A 21,934-nucleotide genomic window follows, 5' to 3' on the forward strand; every position below is an offset into this window, starting at 1 on the left:
ACCCTGAGCAGAGGAGACCATTGTCAACACAAGAGTAGCTGGAACCTCCTAGTCCAGTAACACATCAAAGGCAGCTGGGAAGTAGCCAGAGGAATCTGGAGTAGAGGGTTTCACTTCATCATAGCAAATTCCCTCAAACTTATCTCAGGCAGCTACAGTGTTTCTTCCTCCTTTTAATACCACTAGAACCTTGTGTGACAATACATGAGTTGGAAGAAAGAAAGACTTCATGTGCCTCACCTGCACATCAAGCCTGGGATTTACAAGGGTCATTTCAGAAACGGTCTCTGGAAAACAAAAGTAGAAAACTGTTGTTGTTTTCTTCAAATCATCTTTTGGCTGCAGGATGAGTCAGAGGGAAACTGGAGATGTTTAAATGGAGCAAACTTTTTCAGCAAAGCTTACATCAGTAGTTTTTGTCTTTGCTTTTGGTTATCCCAGATTTTTTCATTTTATTGATTACCCACTGGAGAATGGACAGAACTTATATGTATTGTTTGATGAGTTCTGATAAACATATACACCCCTGTAACCACCACCTAAATATTTCTATTGCCCCATAAAGTTCCCTCATGCCCCTTCCCTTTTCAGTGATAGTGCTGGAAAAATTGGATAAATTTATAGATAAATGAACCTAACTTCATACACATAAATTAATTTGAGATAAGCCATTCACCAAAATATAAAAGATAAAACTACAATCTTCTAGAAAAAATATGGGCGAATATCTTCATAGTCTTGAGTAGGCAAAGATTTCTTAGGACTAAAAAAACTAAAATAAAAAATTAATAACTTAAACTTCATTAAAATTAAAAACTTCTGCTTATCAAGAGACTCCATTAAGAATATGAAGAGACCAGCGACAGACTGGAAGAAATACTTGCAATACATATATCTGACAAAGAACTTATATTCAGAGTATATAAATAACCCTGAGAACACAATAATAAAAAGTCAAGCAACCGAAGTGGGAAAAAAACTTGAGTAGACATTTCACAAATGAAGATATATGAATGATCAATAAGCACATAAAAAAGTGCTCAACATCACTAACCTTCTCAATAATATAATTTAAACCATAATGAGGTATCACATCACATCCATGGATTGGTTAAAATTAACACTGGTGAAAATGTGAAGCAATCAGAACTCATACATTGTTGGTAGGAATGTAAAATGATACAACCATTTTGGAAAACTCTTTGGCAAGTTCTTATCAAATTAAACATCTACCTACCCTACAACCAGTAATTCCAGTCCCAAGAGAAATGAAAATGTCTATTTTAAAAAATACTTGTACAAGTAAGTTTACAGCAGCTTTATTCATAATAACCCCAAACCAGAAAGAACTCAAAATGTCTATCAATAGGACAAACTGTGATATGTTTAGTATATAAGGAATATTACTCAGCAGTAAAATAACTGAACTACCAATATATGCAACATGTTTAAATCTCAAAAACATTCTGAGCAAAAGAGGCCAAACACTGAAGAGTACACACTGCATGATTTAATTTTTATATGAAGTTCAAGAACAGGCTACATTAACATAGGGCTACACAGTAATTACCTATACCTGTAGTTAGCAGAGATTGTATGGAAGAAATTGAGGACACATTCTGGGATAGTGGTAAGGTTCTATATGTTGCATAGCTGCATATACATTTATCAAATCTCATTGAATTATACTTAAGAATTATGCATTTCTGTGTATGTAAATTTTACCTAAATAAAAAAAGGCAAACATACATGTTTTAATCTTTATGGTAACCATTAAAAGACTAGTACAGAAATTATATCTAATCAGTTAACAGATGGGAAAGAATGGAATAATTAAGAAACAAACTTGAGGGGCTGCCAGATGGCTCAGTTGGTTAGAGTGCAAGCTCTGAACAACAGAGTTGCCGGTTCAATTCCCACATGGGCCAGGGAGCTGCGCCCTCCACAACTAGATTGAAGACAACGAGCTGCCGCTGAGCTTAAGGATGACGACTTGGAGTCGATGGGCCCTGGAGAAACACACTGTTCCCCACTTTAAAAAATTAAAAAGAAAGGAAGGAAGGAGGGAAGGAGGAAGAAAAGAAAGAAAAAGGAAGGAAGAAAGGAAGAAAGAAACTTGATATATCCAAAAGTAGGTGAGAAGAAAGAAAAGGGAATCTAGAGCAATTTGGTCAAATAGAAAATAAATGTAAGATAGATTTGAATCCAAATCTATTGGTAACAATGATGGACTAAAAGTTCAAATTAAAGGATAAATATTGTCAGATTAAATTTAAAACCAAGACCCAACAATATGCTGTTTACAAAGTACATGCTGTAAATATAATGACATGTAAAATTTGAAGACATAATAATGGGAAAAGACATACAAACACTGTCGTGCTGGGCGGCCTGCGGGGTCTCTGCTCCCGCTCCCCATACAAGAACGCAGGACATGGTGAGGCCAAAAAGGAACACCCACGGAGCCATAGGTAGGGGAGTCATACCACTATATTCTTTCTGGCGGCACTATACTCTCAATGGAGGCTGGATCCACACTGTCTGCAAACCGCCATCCACGCTTGCCAGCCCAGCCGCCATCTTTCTGCTAGCCCCCATTCTTCTTCTCTCTCTTTGCTAGCACAGCCATAGCAGTTATATTAGTGGCCAGTGGCTCACTGGTTACAGCTGACGGCCAACTAGCCACAGCTGATGGCCATGCAATCACAGTTGGCCATTTACTACCTGAGCCAGCACCTGTCTATGTGAGGCCGAGAGCCTGGAAACTACTTTCTGGGGCTCTGCCCCCACAAACACTAAATAACAAAAAACCATGGCATAACTGTATTAATATCAGATGTGGTAACTGTATTAATATCAGATGTGGCTAGACTTTAAGGAAAATAGCATTAGAGACAAATGCATACATTCATAATGGTAAAAGGGGCAAACCCAGAAGGATGATGTAATAATCTAGAATTTGCATAAACATTAAACTATGTTTAATAAAAACTGTCAGAACTAAAATAAAAAACAAACAAGTATACATTTTAGCTGGAAATATGAGCACATCTCTTTCAACTGGTAACGCTGCGCCCAGGCCCTGCTTTAGCACAGCGCGAGCGGTCATCTCCCCCACCTACCCAAACTGGCTTTGGAGGTGCCTGAAGCGCTAGGGGGATGGGGCGGGGAGAAGCTGGGGGAAGAGCTCAGTCGACTCCGCCCCCAGGCTCCCGCGTTCCTCATTGGCCCTGTGAGCTCTAGGCTCGTGACATCACATGCGTGCGCTCCTCGTGTGAAAGGGGGCGTGGCCCACCAAGAAGGAGGAGACAAGATGGCGGCGTCCATGGGGCACAGGTACCTGAGGTTGCTGCACGGGGTCACGCCTTGGCGGAACAGGTATGGTGCTTGGGATGGCTGCCTCGGGGCGGGGGGCGGCCTAGGCCAAGCTGGGGTCGGGGGAGCGGAATCGTTTCTCTTTCGCGAGCACAGCCTGAGGGGAGCTCGGGTGGAGACGGAGCCACCCACCTTCACCTCTAGCTCGGCAGCAGGTGTGACTGCCTTCACGTGAGGCGGTCCGGGTTTGGTTAGGGTCTGGCCTAAGCGCTCTCGCTTTGCCGTTTCCAGCTAGGTGGGAGTGCACAAGGGACAAGAAAAAAGAAAAGATGGAATAAGCTGCGTGCTTCAGTCTCTAGAGTCGAGGCAGGACTGGACGCCTCGTCTAGGGATTCGTGTTCCTGAAAAGGGCGGTGTGATAATATGAAGAGCACTGGACTGGGAGTCGGGTGGCTTTCACTTTGGATTGTTCGGTGAAGCGAGGGGATTGGATTCGGTAATGGCAAAATGGTCTTATGGAATTGGGTTCTTGGTTACTCTGGTGACTCCCAACTCTTAGGTTCTTAGAGCTGGAAGACACCTGAGGAGTCATCCAAATCCAGCTCTTTTTGGAGTTGGCCAAATTGAGGCTCAGAGAGGAAGAGACGTGCTCATTTTCACCCAGCCAGTGAGTAGCACAGTCAGAACCCGGACTTGGGGTACCTTTCTCTCATGCAAGGGTTTTCCCTCAGGCTGCCTACCATGTGGGCATTTATAATTATCCCAAATAGCTTGGTAGCATTTGGACTCTCAAAAAATGTGTTAAAATGTTGGTAGGTGTGATTCAGAGTCAGCTGCTTGGTGTCATTTCAAAGAGGGAAGGTTTGAGAGACTCACAGTACTTTAGTGTTTCCAGCAGGGTTCCCTTTATTAGCGTTGACCAAAGCGTGGACTTTGACCTGAGGTGACCTATCATTGTAATTTTGGGAGGTAAAAGGACACTGGATTTGGACTGAGAGGGAACAAAAGCTGTCATTGGCTTTGTCATGAAAGCTTAACTCTCCCATTATTAACTATTCAGCGATAGCTTAGCTCTTTCAGGAGGGGACTCTGCAGTTCAGTCGGTGGTAACTGTTAGGATTTGGACAGATGGGTCTCTGGTTTCAATGTCATTACCAGGTGTGCTGCTCTAGTCAGCCATTGAAGTCTTCTAAATTGTGTAATGAGTTGGAAAGACTGAAAAATGGCACTCCTAAAACAGTTTTTAAAAATTATGAGGAGGATGTACTCGCTGTCATTAAAAAAGGGGGGGAAAGTCACACTTTAGTACCAATGTAGGTAGGTAAAACTGGATTTAGGTGCAGTGGTTGGAAGGAATGAGAATTCGTATACAATGAGAACTCTTAATTTTCAAAGGTAATACATATCAAGACAAAAAGAAACTATATTGATACACGCAGAAAACAAAAAGATAACATTTTCTTCAGTTTTAAGTGAAGCAGCGTCTATGAGATATAGATGAAAGCCTTATATTGCAGGAAAGTTTTTCAGAACTGGGGGATTTGTGACAGGTGGTAGAACAAAAAAGCAACATCTTGGGTGATAATTTTGGGCCGCGTTTCCCTAACTTGTTGGATAAAAGGATGGGGTGGATATTTATAAGAAGTAGAGGTTCCCAGATATATCCCCACCCTGCTGCCAAATTCAGATTCAGTAGGTGTAGGCTACAAGTGCCCCCAGATGATACTTAGGTTCAGGCAAGTATGGACATAGTACCTAGGGAGTGGTTGCTTTTGCAAGACTTTCGTTAAGAAATATTTGACATTGCTACCACTGCAAACCATAATCCCAGGAACCATGGGGGATGGGAGGAAAGACAGGAATTAAAAGATATATTTGAGGGCGGCCAGATGGCTCAGTTTGAGGTTGCTGGTTCGCCTCCCACATGGGCCAGAGGGCTGTGCCCTCCACAACTAGATTGAAGACAATGAGCTGCCGCTGAGCTTCCGGAGGAGCTGCCGGATGGCTCAGTTGGTTAGAGCGCGAACTCTCAACAACAAGATTGCCAGTTCAATTCCTCTCGCATGGGAGGCTGCCCCCTTGCAACTAAAGATTGAAAATGTCAACTGGACTTGGAGCTGAGCTGCACCCTCCACAACAGTTGGAACTGATGGCCCCTGGAGGAAACACACTGTTCCCAAATATTCCCCAATAAAAGTTTTTTTTTAAAAGAAAAAAAGATGTATTTGAAATAGGCCTATTTTTTTATTTATTTATTTATTTTTAAGATTTTATTGGGGAAGGGAAACAGGACTATTATTGGGAACAGTGTGTATTTCCAGGACTTATTTCCAAGTCAAGTTGTTGTCCTTTCAATCTTAGTTGTGGAGGGTGCCGTTCAGCTTCAAGTTGTTGTCCTTTCAGTCTTAGTTGTGGAGGGCGCAGCTCACCTCCAGGTTCAGTTGCTGTTGCTAGTTGCAGGGGCGCAGCCCACCATCCCTTGCGGGACTCGAGGAATTGAACCAGCAACCTTGTGGTTGAGAGCCCACTGGCCCATGTGGGAATCGAACCGGCAGCCTGCAGAGTTAGGAGCACGGAGCTCCAACCACTTGAGCCACCAGGCCAGCCCCAGGCCTGTGTTTAAAGAACTTTACAGTTTAGTAGAAGAGAGAGGAAACAAACTACTGATGTTAAGAATATTTTATAACTATGACAATATGGGCACACCAGTCAGCATGGGCATTGGTCATAGACACTTGATATGGCCATCCTAGTGTGTGCCAGATGAATATCAACTCTATATTAGTTTATGTAACAGCAATAATAATAAATAAGTAGGTACCAGGCCCTGGCCTTAGGGTTTTATATGATGGTCTCACTCCTAATGAGGTGTAGGTCCTGTTTTCAGAGGTGGAGAAACGGGGGTTTAGTATTAGTTAAGAAATTTCGTGAGGTCACACTGCTAATAAGTGGCAGAACTGAGATTTGAGCCATGTGATCAGACCCGAGTCCTTAATCATGGGCATGTAATTGCCTGCTTGTCCACATGGCCACGTGAGTTCACCACGTGGAAGAGGCATCTAATCTTACCCAGTCATCTCCCTGGGGCTTCATCTCATTGTTGAGATTATATTCCAGTGAGAGGGCAGTAAATAATTAAGTGAATATATGTTTCAGGTGAGCAGTGCTATGACGAAACATAAGGTAATGAAGGGATTAGAGAATGCTTGGGAGGAACAACTCTTGGGCATCTGGTGGTCAGGAAAAACCAGAGTGAGGAAACATTTGCACAGAGATCCGAATGATCAGCGATTAAACCCCTGTCATGCAAGGTGTCATGTGGGGTCTCTGGTCCTGCTCCCCGCATAAGAACGCAGGCTATGGTGAGGCCAAAAAGGAACACCCACGGAGCCATAGATAAGTTGGAGACACAGGAAGCAGGAGCCACACGATCCGCAACCTGCCGTCCACTTCTCTGCCAACCAACCAACCCCACTTGCTAACTGCAATCCACGCTTGCCAGCCACCATCTCCTTGGTAGCCCTCATTTTGCTGCTAGCGTTGCCACGGCAGTTATATTAGTGGCCAGTGGCTCACTGGTTACAGCTGACGGCCAACTAGCCACAGGTGATGGCCATCCAGTCACAGTTGATGGCCATTTACTAACTGAGCCAGCACCTTTCCACCTGAGGCCGAGAGCCTGGACACTGCACTCCTGGCTCTGTCCCCACAACCGCATACTAGAGGGTTGTGTGCCCGGCAGAGCAAATAGCAAATGGAAAAGTGTAGCAAAGGCGTGATGTGTCCCAGGGATGGCAAGAGGACTGAGAAGGAAAGGGAGAGCAGCAGGAGAGCTGCGAGTTCCGCAGGGACCAATCATGTAGGGTCTGGTCTTTTGGTTTTGAAAAGATCACTCTGGCTGTTCTGTGGTGAATAGGATTGTGGGGGCAGAGCCCCAGAAAGTAGTTTCCAGGCTCTCGGCCTCACATAGAAAGCTGCTGGCTCAGGTAGTAAATGGCCATCAACTGTGATTGGATGGCCATCAGCTGTGGCTAGTTGGCCGTCAGCTGTAACCAGTGAGCCATTGGCCACTAATATAACTGCTGTGGCTAGGCTAGCAGGAAGAGAGAAGAGAAGAATGGGGGCTAGCAAGAAGATGGCGGCTGGGCTGGCAAGTGTGGATGGCGGTTTGAGGACAGTGTGGATCCAGCCTCCAGTGAGAGTATAGTGCCGCCAGCGAGAATATAGTGGTATGACTCCCCTACCTATGGCTCCGTGGGTGTTCCTTTTTGGCCTCACCATATCCTGCGTTCTCTTGTGGGGAGCGGGAGCTGAGACCCCGTAGGCCACCCCGCATGACAAATGGCGCAGCGAGCAGGGTCTCCCGCATGACAAGGATATAGAGGGCCAAGAGTGGAAGCAGGGAGAACAAGCTATTGCAGTCATGGGTGAGAGCTCAGATGTCTTGGGCGAGGCTTAGAGTACAGGCACACACCTCATTTGATTGCACTTCGCTTTATTGTGCTTCACACATACTGCGTTTTTTACAAATGGAAGGCAAGACCCTCCATCAGCAAAAAGATTACAACTTGCTTTATTGCAATACTTTATTGTGGTGGTCTGGAGCTGAACTCACCTGTGATGAGTGGCGATGATGTGTGCCTGTGATGGTGGCAATGAGAAATAGGCAGATAAGGATACACTTTGAAGGTACAGTCTTCATGTCTTGCCAGTGGCTTGAACATGGGTAGTGAGAAAGAAAGGACTTAAGAATTAGTCCTAGCATTTTGACCTGTGTAGCTGGGTGAGGGTGGTGCCTTTTTCTGAGGTAGGATACAAATTTATAGTAACAGGTAACCCCCAGCATCTTAGTGATGTAACACAATAAAAGTTTATGTTTTGATCTTGTAAAGTCCCACTGGGCGCTCCTGATAGTGGGGAAGCAGTGATTCGAAGACCCAGTCTCTTGCCATCTTTAACACATAGCTTCCCAAGGTCTGCACGTTTGTCTGCATCAAGCAGGCTGAAAGGGGAAAGCCTGGAGGTGGATGCCTGGGAGGTCTGAATGGTCCTCACATTGGTTAGAACGCAGTTCTCTGGCCACATCCTACTGCAAGGGAGGCTGGGAAATGTAGTCCCTTTGGTACCTAGGAAGAAGAGGAAATGGATTTGATAGACATCTGGCTAGTGTGCCACCGATGGACACCTCTGGGGGAGGAGGAGCAGGTTGAATAGGAGTTAGGGAGGGTCAGGAATTCTGTTTTGGACAAACTCAGTTTGAGGTGACTCCAAGTGGGGATGTTGGGGAGCCAGGTCTCTGAAGGAACAGTGAGGAAATGATCAGTATCTGGCTATTTAAAGATGGGACTGGATGAGCATCTCTAGGGAGAGAGCATATACAGAGAAGACATCTGAACCTTGGCAAGGCACCAGTTTGAAGTTAGGGAGAGATCAGAGAGGTAGGAGGAAAATCAGGGTCCCAGAAGCCAAATGAGGCATGTGTTTCAAGAAGGAGAGAGGGTGAAGGGGTCAGAAGGTACAAACTTCCAGTTATTAAGTAACTCCTGGGGATGTAATGTACAGCATGGTGACTACAGTTACTAATATTGTATTGCATTCTTGAAAGTTGCTAAGAGAGTAAATCTTAAAAGTCCTCAGAAAAATTTTCTTCTGAAGAAAGATGTTAACTAGACTTATTGTGGTTTCGTTTTGCTGTATTTACAAATATCAAATTATGTTGTGTACCTGAAACTGAGGTGATGTTATATGTCAATTATACCTGGATTTTAAAAAAAGGAGAAAGAGATCAACTGTGGCAAATGCTGAGAGGTCATATAACAGGAGGCCCAAGAAGTGTGCACTGGTGTTGGCAACATGGAGGTTGGTGATAGGAACAAAAGCCCGGTTCAGTGGGATTAAGGGAGCAGCGAGTAGGAGGTGAGGAAGTGGTGACAATGAACATACTTCTTTTGAAGAGCTTCTCATGAAGGAGAGCAGAAAAGTGGGTGGAAACTAGAGAAGGATACATGGTGGACAGTGTTTATGTAAGATTGGAGAAAGGATAGCAGGTATATGGGGATAGGAGTGATCCAGTAAGAAAAGACAAACCGATGCAATGGGGCATTTGCCAGGCGTTGCTCCAGGAGCGGGGGCTACAGTGTGGGAGAGGGGAGCTGCGTGTTCTCAGGCAGGGCTCTGAGGGCACCACCCGTGCTCGAAACACCTGAGTGCAGTGCATCCGGTTACAGTGGATAACCAACTACCTCTCATTTGTACTTTCCCCAGCCAAAAAAAAAGCCTTATTCAACAGCCTACAAACATGCTTTCATTTTTAGTTGGGAGTTCAGCATTAATTCTGGAACACAATACAGCAGTGTACAGAAAACAACAATGTACCCTTTCGTCAGTTTTTACACTTGTAATTCTGTTTGGAAAGCAGGGTTTTAGGCTTTTAGCTGTTGTGGGTGGGAGTTTCCAGTCTGAGAGATGAGCATTGTTCAATGCTGAAAGAATGGTCGTACACTGAAACACACCCTTCTTTGTGTTAATAGCTGCGCATCTTTCTGGCATTCGGGGTGGTGGTTATCACGGCTGCATACTTTTTCTCCATACAAACCTTACTTGCCTGTAGAAGGATCGGGTTCATCACTGTAGCTATACTTGCATCATGTTGTGGGGGAGTTATTTTAAGTCAAGAAAATTTCATGTGAAAAAATGAAGGTGCCGAAATTTGATCATGTTGGCAGGATATCTATATAAGACATAACTACTAAATAGCTGAAAATAAATATTGTATGAAAATCTTAAGTGTAGTTCCATTGTCCACAAAATAGCAATTTAAACATTTATAAGAAATTATTACTTCTGTCACAAAGGGCTCCATGGAAAACAAATGCTTACTGACAAAGACAGTTTCTTTACTTTAGATTTCAGGGCAATATTTGGGGAAACTGAAGCGCTGTCCGAATTGCAAGTGGGATATTTGCTGTTTAATTAAGGGGATCCAATTGTTAACCAAAAATTCATTAATGCTTTACTTGCTGGCACAGTCACTTATTGCCACTGGGGATATGTCCAGTTTCCCCAGATGACGATGAAATAAAGAGAAACAAACTTAATCCGAGAAATATTTTCTCTGTATGAAAATAATTGGTAATTTTTTTCTCAAAACGCTTGAAACCTATTCACTCTGTCAAAGTAGCTTTTGTGGCAAAATAGCCATGAAAGATAATTCAAAAATTCTAAACGATTTGAGCCTTCCAGACTTGAAGTAGATTAGAATAAATAGTTGAATGTGGTTTCTTTGTGTCCTTTTTTCCCCAGGACATTTAAAATTTCAGTCACCTGCAATACTCGATTCTTTAATGAGTAGGGGTTAGATACTTGCAAGGCTATGTACAGCTCTTTTGTGTTGCAGAAACATGGCTTTGTGTCAGAGTACTGGCTTTATTCTTATTTTATGCCTAATTAAGAAAAAAGTAATTTTTATTGTGAAATAGTTTCAGATTTACAGAAAAGTTAGAAAAATAGCACGTAGATTTCCCGAATACCCTTTACTCAGATGCCTCAGATGTCGACTGTATTTGCTTTATTATTCTCTCTCCTTCCTCTCTTTCTCTCTTCATGTGTATATGTGTATTTTTTGTTTGTTTCGTCAAACACTTGAGAGCAAGTTACAGACTTGATGTCCTTTTACCTTTAAATATTTCAGCCTTTTTCCTACAAGGACATTTTCTTACATAACCACAGTACAATGGTCAAAACCAGGAAATTAATATTGATACAGTACTACTGTTGAATCTATAGACTGTATTCAGATTTTGCCAGTTGATTAATTTTGTTTCAATTTTAAGCAAAATGTTTCATGGTTCATTTTTGCTTGATTATAGCCTCCTTCACTGTGAAAACACTGCCCTGAGCCATTTCCTACAATCCTTACGGAAGCTGCCTCTCCGAGCCTTTTCTACAAGTAAGTAGCAACTGGAGATGGTGTTGGCCTCTCTGTGCTTCCGTTTGCTCCTCAGTAAATTGAGATAAATATAGCACCTCTTCCACAGAGTTGTTGTTAGAATTAAATGAAACTGTACCTGTGACGTGCTTACAGGGCTTGGCATGTAGTTATCACTGAAGCATTAGCTATTATTGTCTCAACATTTTTACCGCCGGCGTAATATTCTGTTATATGGCTGTACCATTTGGTGTTGGGCATTTGTTTTTCTACTACAGGCAATTCTATAATAACATTCCTTTGTGTTACTTTCGGGATAAATTTGTACAGGTAGAATTGTTGGGTCAAAAGGTTCATGTATTTTACAATTTGGTACGTAGGCCAAATTGCTCCTCAAAGAGGGTTGTCCCTGTATACCCTCAGACGAGGGGGAAGTGGTCGTGTGTACACCAGCTCCCCACACCCACAGCGACACTGTGGATTGTGAACTTGTTTGATCTTGTAAGCAGCTATTTGAACCCCTCCGAAAATGTGTGTTGTCTTCATGGTCTGAATACCGTTTTTATTCTGTTTTTAACTGCCCGATAAGAGTACCTTAGGAATAGGATGAGATGGTTAATCAGAACAAAAACAAAATCTTGTTATACTTAATAGGAACACATCTGGGTGTCATTTAATTAGGACTGGCGTGCCGGAACACATAGGAATCACGTGAAAGATGGAGCCTCAGCAATTAAGCTGTAATCTTGGATCTGCAGAGAAGCTGTGCTTTTATAAAGTGACAAACCCAACAGAGCAGTGGTCAAGAGTAGAGGACGCTGTCTACTTACTACTTCCTTTTGAAAGAGTCAAGTCATTGAGAAGCAAGAGAAAGACACCGATAGTTGAAGAAAGGACCAGCGTAGCAGACAGCTTTCAGTACAGTGTGACTACAGTCTAGGATGCTGGCTCAGGGGCAGGGGGATACGCCGTTCTCTCACCAAATATGTCAGACAGGAAAAAAAACGGTTTGCTTGCTTTTTTGACAAGTCTTTCTTGGTCAGAGGTAACATATTTAATTATTAAGTAGTAAGGGTTCATTAGGAATAATTAGAAGATGGAAGAGATTATAATGACATCCACACTTGCTCATTAAAAGAAACAGCAACAACCACACCATGGTGGGGGGATGGTGGGCAGGACGATTTCCTTCCGTTGGACATCAAAGGCAGGATGAAAGGTATGCTGTTTGGTTTTGCACAGACTACTGAGAATTCACCTCTTGAGATTTTATCTTAATAACAGCTTTATTGAGATATAATGTGCATGCCACAAAATTTGCCCTTTTACGTGTGCAATTCAGTGGTTTTCAGTATAGTCACAGAGTTGTACAACTGTCACCACTATCAAATTTTAGAATAGTTTCGTTCCCTCCTTGCCCCGCCCCCTCCCATTGACAACACTTGACTCGCTAAACTGTCACTCCCCATTTTTCCCCACCCCCAGCCCCCGGCAGCCACTGAGCTATGTCTCTGTGGTATGTTACCTATACTAGACACTTCATATAAACAGAATCATACAACATGAGCATTCTGTAGCTGGCTTCTTCTACGTAATGTTTTCAGGGTTCTTGTTGTAACACGTCAGTACTTCATTCCTTTTTATTATCAAGTAATAGTCTGCTGTACGGATAGACCACATTTTGTTTATCCATTAGTGACTTGATGGACATTTGGAGTGTTTCCATTTTTTGGCTATTATGAGTAATAGGCTATTGAACATTCTTGTACAAGTTTTTGTGTAGATGTGTTTCACTTCTTTTGGGTATATACCTAAAAGCAGAACTGCTGGGTTATATGGTAATTTTATATTTTACATTTTGAGTAACTGACAAATTGGTTTTCAGAGTGGGTGCTTTATTTTAGAGTTCCACTAACAGTGTATTAGTGTTCAAATTTCTCCACATCCTTGCCAATGCTTTTTGATTATAACCATCCCAGTGGGTGTGGAGTGGTATCTCGCTGTGATTTAGATTTGTATTTCCCTAATTACTAGTGATGTGTCGATTTGCTAGGGCTGCTGTAACAAAGTATCACAAAGTAGCTTAAACAATAGAAATTGATTCTTTCCCAGTTCTGGAGACCAGAAGTCGGAGATCAAGCTGTCACAGGGTTGCTTCCTTGTGAGGGCTGTAATGGAAAATCTGTTCCGTGCCACGTGTCTAGCTTCTAATGGCTTGCTGGCGGTCTTTGGCTTTCTGGGCTTGTAGAAGCCTCGCCTCGATCCCTGCCTGTGGCTTCACATACCATTCTCCCTGTATGTATGTCTGTATCCAGATTTCCCTCTTTTTATAAGGACACTAGTCACTGGATTAGGGCCCACCATGATGACCTTATTTTAACTCGATTACCTCTGTAGAGACCCTATATTCGAGTAAGGTCATATTTTGAGTTACTAGGTGTTGGGGCTTCAAAATACGAATTTTGAGGGGACACAGTTCAACCCATAACAGATGTTGAGCATCTTTTCATGTGCTTACTGGCCATTCATATATCTTCTTTGAAGATAAGTCTCTTCAAATCCTTTACATTTTATTTATTTAAAATAAAATGTAAAGGATTTGAAGAGACATATCTTTTATTGTCTTACCAAAAGAAAATGCCTTTAGTTTTCATTTTTAAACAAGTAAAGTAGAGCACAAACTCACATTACAACTGTGATAGATTGGGGTCCAGCAAAAACAAAATAGTTCAGTCAGCTGAGATGGTAGGACCCTAAATGAAGTAATTTTTTTTTTCATTTCTCTTAACACTGTTTGTGCAACAAACAGTAAAACGAGCTCTTTTTGTCCTTTCTTTCTAGAGAAGAATTCAAAGGCTAGGAAAGAAATACAAACTCTTAAATAAGGAAGGGTAATTTCACAGAATATGGCTACTGTTCTCTGAAAACAGGAAGAGCACGAAGGTAAAACCAAATCATAAAAACCACATGCACAGGGCTTTGCCAGTCGTGCCTGAACGCGTGTACGTCTCCCTCAAAGCCCCCCAGTCTTCGTTTCTGACTTCTAAAGCCAGAATATCATCCTTTTGCCTTTAAAAGCACTGATATGATGTTCCCACTGGGGAAACAGTGCCAGACATTCAACACCCTGAGTGATGAGCAAAATTCAGAAGTTAATCCAAGTCTTAAAACTGACCGCCCTTCCGATGGCACAGGCCACCACAACTCTTCCTGTGCGTTTTTGGCTCCTTTAGCCTTTGGGACTGGGGAGGAATGAAATAAGCATAATGGTGAGTGGGCATAGAGGGGTTAGGGAATTGGAAAGAAAAAAAAATGCACTTTAAAGTTTTGAAATAAAAGGCAGTGCCAGAAACTCAACAATAACCTCCTTGGAAGACTTCATGCGTCCCTTTTCGTCTTTCAAGCGCCCCCTGGCCCTGTACAGTGAGCTGTCGTGCTGGTGAAGGACTGGGAACAGGGACAGCTGCCTGATTCAGACAAAGGGCTGGAGAGTTACCGCAAACACAGTAGAGGTGAACTTGCACCCACTTAGATGAAGAAAAATTAGAAAAAAAGCTTAGAGCTTCCTCTCGGAACCAAGGGCCAGCCTCCACATATTGCTAGATGGCAGAGACCTAGTCGGGATTAAGGACAGCCAGGGCGCCTCTCCAGGCGGGCGTTCTCACCAGCTCTCCAGTCCGTGAGCCGCCTGCCAGCCTTCCAGGTGCCTCCTCTGTTTCTCCTCCATGTGGCCTAACACAGGTGCCCCAACAGCAGATCTTACCACTTGAATGCTAACTTGCCCCTTCGCAATGCCCCAAATAGCCCAGCCCTACAACACTAAGCCAGGCCAGCTAACCAATGGAGTGTGTCTAAGTTTCCCTGTTGTAGGGTCGTTTATAGACAAAGCACCTAAAATGCCCAGCACCCCCACTTAATGACAAATCTCACTGCAGGGCACCGCAGCTACCTGGCTCCTCTTTCCACTCTCCCCGGGAGGCCCCGGGTAGAGGCCAAAGCCAGGGTCTAAGCACCAGGGGCTGGCGTCTGCAGCTGGGGTTCGGGTCCTCAGAGCAAGTAAGAGCCAGGTCTGAATGGGGATTGGGAAGGTGAAGCGGGGTGAGCAATGGGAATCCCCAGGGAGGAAGACAAGCTCGGGTTCAGGGTCTGGAAATCTGAGGTCCGCAGTATGTGGGGAGTGGGGAGAGGTGGGGTGGGGAAGGGTGGGATGGGGTGGTTCTCTGGTTAGAGATCCTGGTCCTCGCAGGGAGGGGATCACCCAGGGACAGCAGGGTGGGGGAATCCCCTAGGAGCTGGTCCCTGGCCAAGACAAGATGTGGGATGGGATGATGGGGTGGGAGGAATGGATCCAGGGGAGGAGCCGGGATCCACGCGGGAGGAGGTGGAAGCTGGGACCCACTTCTGGCCGGCACTGGCGGCTCAGCACTGGGCTCCATCCCTCCCACCGCTGGAATCGATTCCTGAGCAGCATTGAACCTCGGCTCCTCCTCGGGGGCCGGGGGCCGGGAGCCCCGTCTGGTCAGGAGAGTCGACAGCTGGGCGCATGGCCTTCAGGGGCTTGGGCTGCTCTGGAGGTTGCCCGGGTGCCTGGCGGACTGCCCGGTGGGGTAGAGCCCGGCCGGAGGGCTCTACCAGGCCAGGTCAGGGTCGGGACAGGGCCGGGGGCCAGACCTGGTGCCAAGTTGGCGCCAAGTCCTTTGTACATTTTTTCCCCCTTCTTCCGCCTCCCCCCCCACACACACTCCGGTTCAAGCCATTGTTTCTCAGTCTAGTTGTGTAGGACACAGCTCCCTGGCATTTGGTCGCCAGTCGTTGGCTGGCGGCTCACAGCAGCTCATGGCAGCTCTCACTGGCCAGCCGCTCATGATATCTGCAGGCCACTCACATCAGCCCACACCAACCGCCGGCTGCTCATGGCGCCCAGCTCCAGGGAGAGCTGTTGTTCACAATCTTAGCTGTAGAGGGTGCAGCTCACTGGCCCATGTGGGAATTGAACCGGCGACCTCAGCCACCAGGCTGGCCCACATTTGTACATTTTTAAATTAGGTTACTTGTCTTTTTTATTGTTGAATTGTAAGAGCTTATAAGATTTTGCATTTGAAAATACGAGTGTTCAGTCATAATTGGGCCTGGATTGTTAAAATGAGATCAGAGAGCTCTGAGTGAGAAATGGTACCTGGCTCCCAGTCTCGGACCTGTTGGGGCCACCTTGATTCGTTTCTTGACCTTTTTGCGATTCAGTGTTTTCTTCTTAAATTCTGTGACTGTGGTGGCAATTGAGATACATTGTAGTGTCATAGGAAAGATGCTTGTCCTTACTTATTGACAGAATTTGGAGACTGAAGGGTCTTAGTAGTGACTCAGGGTTGCACCTGCCTGTCACGTCCCTTCAGCGTGAGGTCACCTGTACTGAGAGCTGCTCAGATACATTGACTTTTCCTGGCCCTCCTGGTGGGGCTGTTTGCATGACTCGTTCCTGTCCCTTCGCCCAGGCTCAACATTGTCTTTTAATTTTTTGTTTGTTTGTTTTTTGTTACAGATACCAGGAAAGTCCACACTGCCCCTGCTCGAACCTTGTTCCTGCTGCGCCCCCTGCCGTTTTTGTTTGCGACAGGGGGAGGGTATGCAGGTTACCGGCAGTATGAGAAATACAGGGAGCGAGAGCTGGAGAAGCTGGGGTTGGAGGTTCCACCCAAACTCGCTGGTCACTGGGAGGTAGGAGCAAAGTGGATCACTTTTTAAATGCCCCCAAGCTGAAATGTTTGAAAAAGGGAAATGTGCTTTCTTGGAGCTCATGTCTCCAGTGGGCTTTTGGCCAGATAACAGAAGTTATATCTTTATTGTCCCGCCAAGACCCACCTCTGGTCTTCCCAAGGGCTCTGAGTAGAATTTCCTGCTGTTGAAATCCTCAGAGTTCATGCCTTATATTGGGGCTGGCCTGGCCATTTATGCCTTTCTCAGTCTGAGGAGGAGCTGAAACAGCTGGACTTTTAGGATGTGGATAAGTTCTCACCAGGAACCAGACTGAAATCATCAAATTCCTTTCCTATTATTGCTCAGAATGGTCCCGTGCAGTAGGGCCACATGATAGGGGCAGGCTTTGATGGTGTGGAACCATGCGTGATGCGCTGTCTGATTCACCTGTGCTGCCCGGGGCCGATACCTGACTCAGAGTACACATTCGGTAAATACTGAAATTGAATATGAAGACGTCAATTTAAAAATTGCCTTCTGTGCAGCCATAATTTAACAAATGAAAAATCTGAAATGTCAGTAGATCGTGGTAGCCTGGGCAAAAGTGGGGGTGAAAGAGACTTGATGGTATTTGGATCGATGCATTTAGGTTCCTCATGCGCCACCCCACATGGGTCGTCTAGCTCAGCTGAATCCAGTGGCCAGGGCATCTGGATCCTGAAGGCGAGTCCCAACCATGTGTTGAACTTGGACATGTCACTCAGTAGCTGTGTGAACTTGGACATGTCACTTTCTCTCTGGCCCTCTGAGTCTTCAGCTGTAAAACAGTGGATTGGAACACGACTCTGAGACTCCTTCCAGCTCTAACATAGTTTATGTAGTAATCGTTGTTGGCATTCACATTACATGCTACATATTACAGGCTTCCTTCCAAAAATCATGTTTTGAATTTTGGTTTCAACCCTCTTCCTCCAACGAATCCAGTGGAAGGATTCCACTTGATTTGCCATAGTTCTGTAAAACTGTGACTTCGTGAACTGGCCTTGTAGATCCAGATGTGGCCATTACCCTAAGAAGTATTGGTCTACATACTCATGTGTCTCCCTTTTGGCTTGTTCATACGTTTTGTGCTTTACCTGCCTCAGACCAAGAAGAACAAAGGGTTTTCTGTTTGCTAGTGTATCACAAAATCCTTCTATTGAAGGGTAATTGCGTAGTATATGAGTCACACTTTCAAAGTGTGCTGTGCTGTTTATTTCCCATGACATGACGTTGATGGTTTCCTCTGTAAACATGCCCTTTTCCATTAGACTGTGATCGTAGGACCCCACCCAAGTGTTAGACCCAAACTATCTTCTCTCTGGACCCCAGGCATTTTTCAGGCTGACTCACTCTGTGACGAACTTACATGCTTTCAGGAAATTACCACTCATTACAAAAATATCCCTAGAAAATCTACATTTGGAAGAAATTTGCTACTTCCACATTCATAAAAGAGGAACGTCAGTAGTTTCAGTTTTTTCAGCATCCACCGTTTGTGTAATATGCGATTACTGCCATGTATGAGTCAGTACCTGAAAGGTGATTATTTGTAAAGAGGGCGGGCTGGATTAGCTCATAAGTTGCAGGGCGGGGACAGTGACAGGATACTGGAGCAGAGTGGTCTAATGCAGCGTGAGGTTTGAAGCCCCTACTGGTAAAGAACTGGGCTTAAGTGAGATACCATTCTTTTGGCTGAGTAAAATGGCCACAGAACCAATCCTGAAAGTCAAAGCAGGGCTGCAACATTTCACTTTATAAAGGGGAAATGGTCTGGAATCAGAGGAGACATTGTAAGATTTCAGGACAGACAGCTGGTTGTGAAAGGGAGAGTTCTGAACTGGCCACCCACCCCTGGCTCCACTTCATCTCAGATGAAAAATGAGAGTATCCCAATCTGGCTGATCATCAGAATTGTTGGGAAGCTTTAAAAATTATGCATTCTTTGGTCTCGCCCTGAGAGTTTTGGCAAGGGCCTAGATCTTTGTTTTTTAAAAGCCCCCAGGTCATTCTGATGACAAGCCAGATTTAGGGACCATGGACAGAGGAGCTGCAAGGTTCCCTTCAGGGCACCTTTGTTAAGTGGCAAATGAACATTTCTGGTGGTGATTTTGTTGGAATATAGTCCTTTCATGTCCCTGAGGTCAAGTCTGACATCTCCAGAGCTGAGAGAGAAGATAGGCTGGTAGTGTAGTTACTGCTGAAATGAGCCCCTGGGATCAATGGCACAGAGGTGATGCGATGATTTTGTTTTACCAGATAGCATTTTATGGGTTTCCAGGAGATAGACGCGGGTCCCAAGGGGCAGTGTGACCTTCACCATACACAACACACTCCTGTTAGCGCCTGTCAGTCAGTATGCCGGCAGGAAACCTTCGTTCCCCTTCCCATCTGTAAATTTCTCTTGTGCCAGAGAAACATCTGGTTATCCGTCTGTATCAGAACTTTTAAGAGCATCGTTGTAATACCTTGTATTGAACAGCACCGCAGTTTTTCTGAACCCTTTAGCAACAACAGCTCACCGAGGGGGGCAGGGCAAATGTTAGAGCCATTTTACAAATAGGAAGTCTAGTTGGTAGCAGACTGGGTTCCAGAATAGAGATCTGTTGACACCAAATCCCATACTCTGAACAATACCGTGTCACTAATAGTAAAAGGTGCGCTCAGTACAGAAGTTAGACAGTGACAGCAAGAGATGGATGTGAGCTACCTGCCCGCCAGGGCTTGCTGTGTACTGGAGGTGACTCCATGCTCCGAGGGCTCCGACTGTTTAAATGTGAGGTGGATTTGAGTGTACTGACTTGAAAAGTTGTCTGTGATGACACACATGAGCATTCACTTTAGGTGCCCTTCCCCCAGCATCACGCTCTTGAAAAATTTATACCAATAGTTTCCTTTATTGAAACAGACTTCCTTTTTTTTTGTTACTAGTATAAGGAGAAACTGCAATTCCAAAATCTATGCGTCCTCACTCACTGCAAGCTGTCCTCGGGGGTGGGGAAGAGGACACAGCTCTTGCAGAGGGGCAGCGAGGAGGGAGGGTCTGACAGGGTGTAAGGGTACTTGAACTCTGGGCATCACCAACTGTGTGACCTTGGTCGAGTTGTTTCACCTTTCTGGGTTCTGTTTTTACACTTTCAAGAAAATGTTTCTAAGATCTTTGCCTGCTCTAAGATTCATGTTCTTTTTATGGTAGGAAAAAGAAGCTCTTGCAATTGGCTGAGTAGAAATACAACCTATATGTTTACTGCTATGGGATTAAATTCCATAACTAGCAACAAAGTAACCTCTCTCAAGGAGCTGTTCTGAAGTTTCTGGAAGCTTTCAGAAACACCCACCTTGTAGCAGCTTCACTCTTTCTGTATAGGGTCCGGCATTGCTTCATGATGAGGGGAGGATACTTGGAGAAATGCATCATCAGGTGACTTTGCTATTGTGCAAACATCATAGGGTGTGCTTACACAACCTACATGATACAGCTGACTGCTCACCTAGGCTATGTGGCAGAGCACCATCATATAATATCTGTGGTTGACAAAATGTTATGCAGCACGTGTGTGTGTGTGTGTAGCATCACTTTCCCCAATGTGGAAATAGCTTTGTCCTTTATCTAATTATAAAGATGTGTTCATTAAAAAAAAAAAGTCAGGAAGCATTGCAAAATAATGTAGATGGAAACGATTATGACCTGTAATCACAACCCACAGGAACACAGTTAACGTTTTGGTGAACACAGCCCTTCCAGGCCTTTGGCTGTGTTTAGGAGTATGTATCGTTCATTTAATTTTTATTTTTAATGAGACAGTTTTGAAAAATTTAACACGTGATCAGGTAACAATTCAAATAGTAAAGAAGGGTTTGATAAATGAGCCGCCCACTCGCTGCACCACCTACTACTCCCGGTCTCACTCTCCAGAAGCACGCGTGCATTTTTAGCATTTCCAGTGTATCTTCCCAGAAATTCCATACTTACAGTTGTTTTTGTTATTCAAAGTTGATGTAATTTTTTTCCAGTTTTATTGAGAAATAATTGACATACATCACTATATAAGTTGGTGTAGCGAGCATGATGATTTGATTTACATACATTGTGAAATGATAACTACTGCAGTAGGTTCAGCTAATCTCCATTATCTTATGTATTATAGATACAATAAGAAGAAAAGAAGAAAAATCTTTTCTCCTTGTGATGAACTAAGATTAACTTTCCTGTATATTATATAGTAGTGTTAACTTAGTCATCATGTTACATACACCCCTGCTACTTATCTTCTCATTGGAAGTTTGTACCTTTGACCACCTTCCTCCAATTCCCCCACCCCAGCCTTTGCAATCTCATTTCTTTAATGACTTTGGGTTTGTTTGTTTGCTTTAGATTCCACATACAAGTGAGATCACACAGTATTTGTCTTTCTCTGTCTTGTTTCATTGAGCAAACTAATGCCTTCGAGGTCTATCCACGTTGTCTCAAATGGTAGGATTTCCTCATTTTTTATGGCTGAATAATATACTATCGTATACCTATATACACCACAACTTCTTTATCCGTTCATCCATCAATGGACACAGGTTGTTTCCATGTCTTGGCTATTATAAATAATGCTGCTGTGACTTAATTTTTAAGTTGCCTTTACTGAGGTATTAATTTACATTCAATTAAAACATACAGTTGATTGGTTTTTGAGCAATGTATACACCTGTGTAGTAACTGCCGTACTCCAGACAGAGAGCATGCATTCCTTTGCAGTCAGTGTCCCCCCAGGGCTGCTTCTAATCACTCATCTGCTTTCTGTCACTATAGATTTGTCGTTTAAGAAATTTTATGTAAATGGAATATACTCAGTTATATTGGTTTATTTCACTGAGCATAATGTTGAGATCCATACGTGTTATTGCATATATTGGGAGTTGAGTCCTTTTTATTGTTGAGTAGTATTTAATTGGGTGGATTATATCACA

General features: G+C 44.0%; 1 protein-coding gene across 4 annotated transcripts in view; it reads left to right on the forward strand.

The window, feature by feature from the left end:
- The first annotated feature begins 3,245 nt into the window (after positions 1-3,245).
- Positions 3,246-21,934, forward strand: part of PISD (phosphatidylserine decarboxylase) — a 39,155-nt gene continuing 20,466 nt past the window's right edge. Inside the window, exons 1-3 of one of the 4 annotated variants that reach the window (XM_019754246.3) lie at positions 3,246-3,378; positions 11,184-11,263; positions 16,782-16,957. In XM_019754246.3, coding sequence (XP_019609805.1) covers positions 3,314-3,378; positions 11,184-11,263; positions 16,782-16,957 — 321 coding nt within the window. In that variant the 5' untranslated portion in view covers positions 3,246-3,313. Of the gene's footprint in view, positions 3,379-11,183; positions 11,264-16,781; positions 16,958-20,911; positions 20,922-21,934 lie in introns of all 4 variants that reach the window. The other 3 variants (XM_074321177.2, XM_074321176.2, XM_088800929.1) reach the window with 3 other exon arrangements.

The sequence above is a fragment of the Rhinolophus sinicus genome, chromosome 9 (genome assembly GCF_057876585.1).
Source record: "Rhinolophus sinicus isolate RSI-liver-muscle chromosome 9, RSI-T2T, whole genome shotgun sequence".
Lineage (NCBI taxonomy): Eukaryota > Metazoa > Chordata > Mammalia > Chiroptera > Rhinolophidae > Rhinolophus > Rhinolophus sinicus.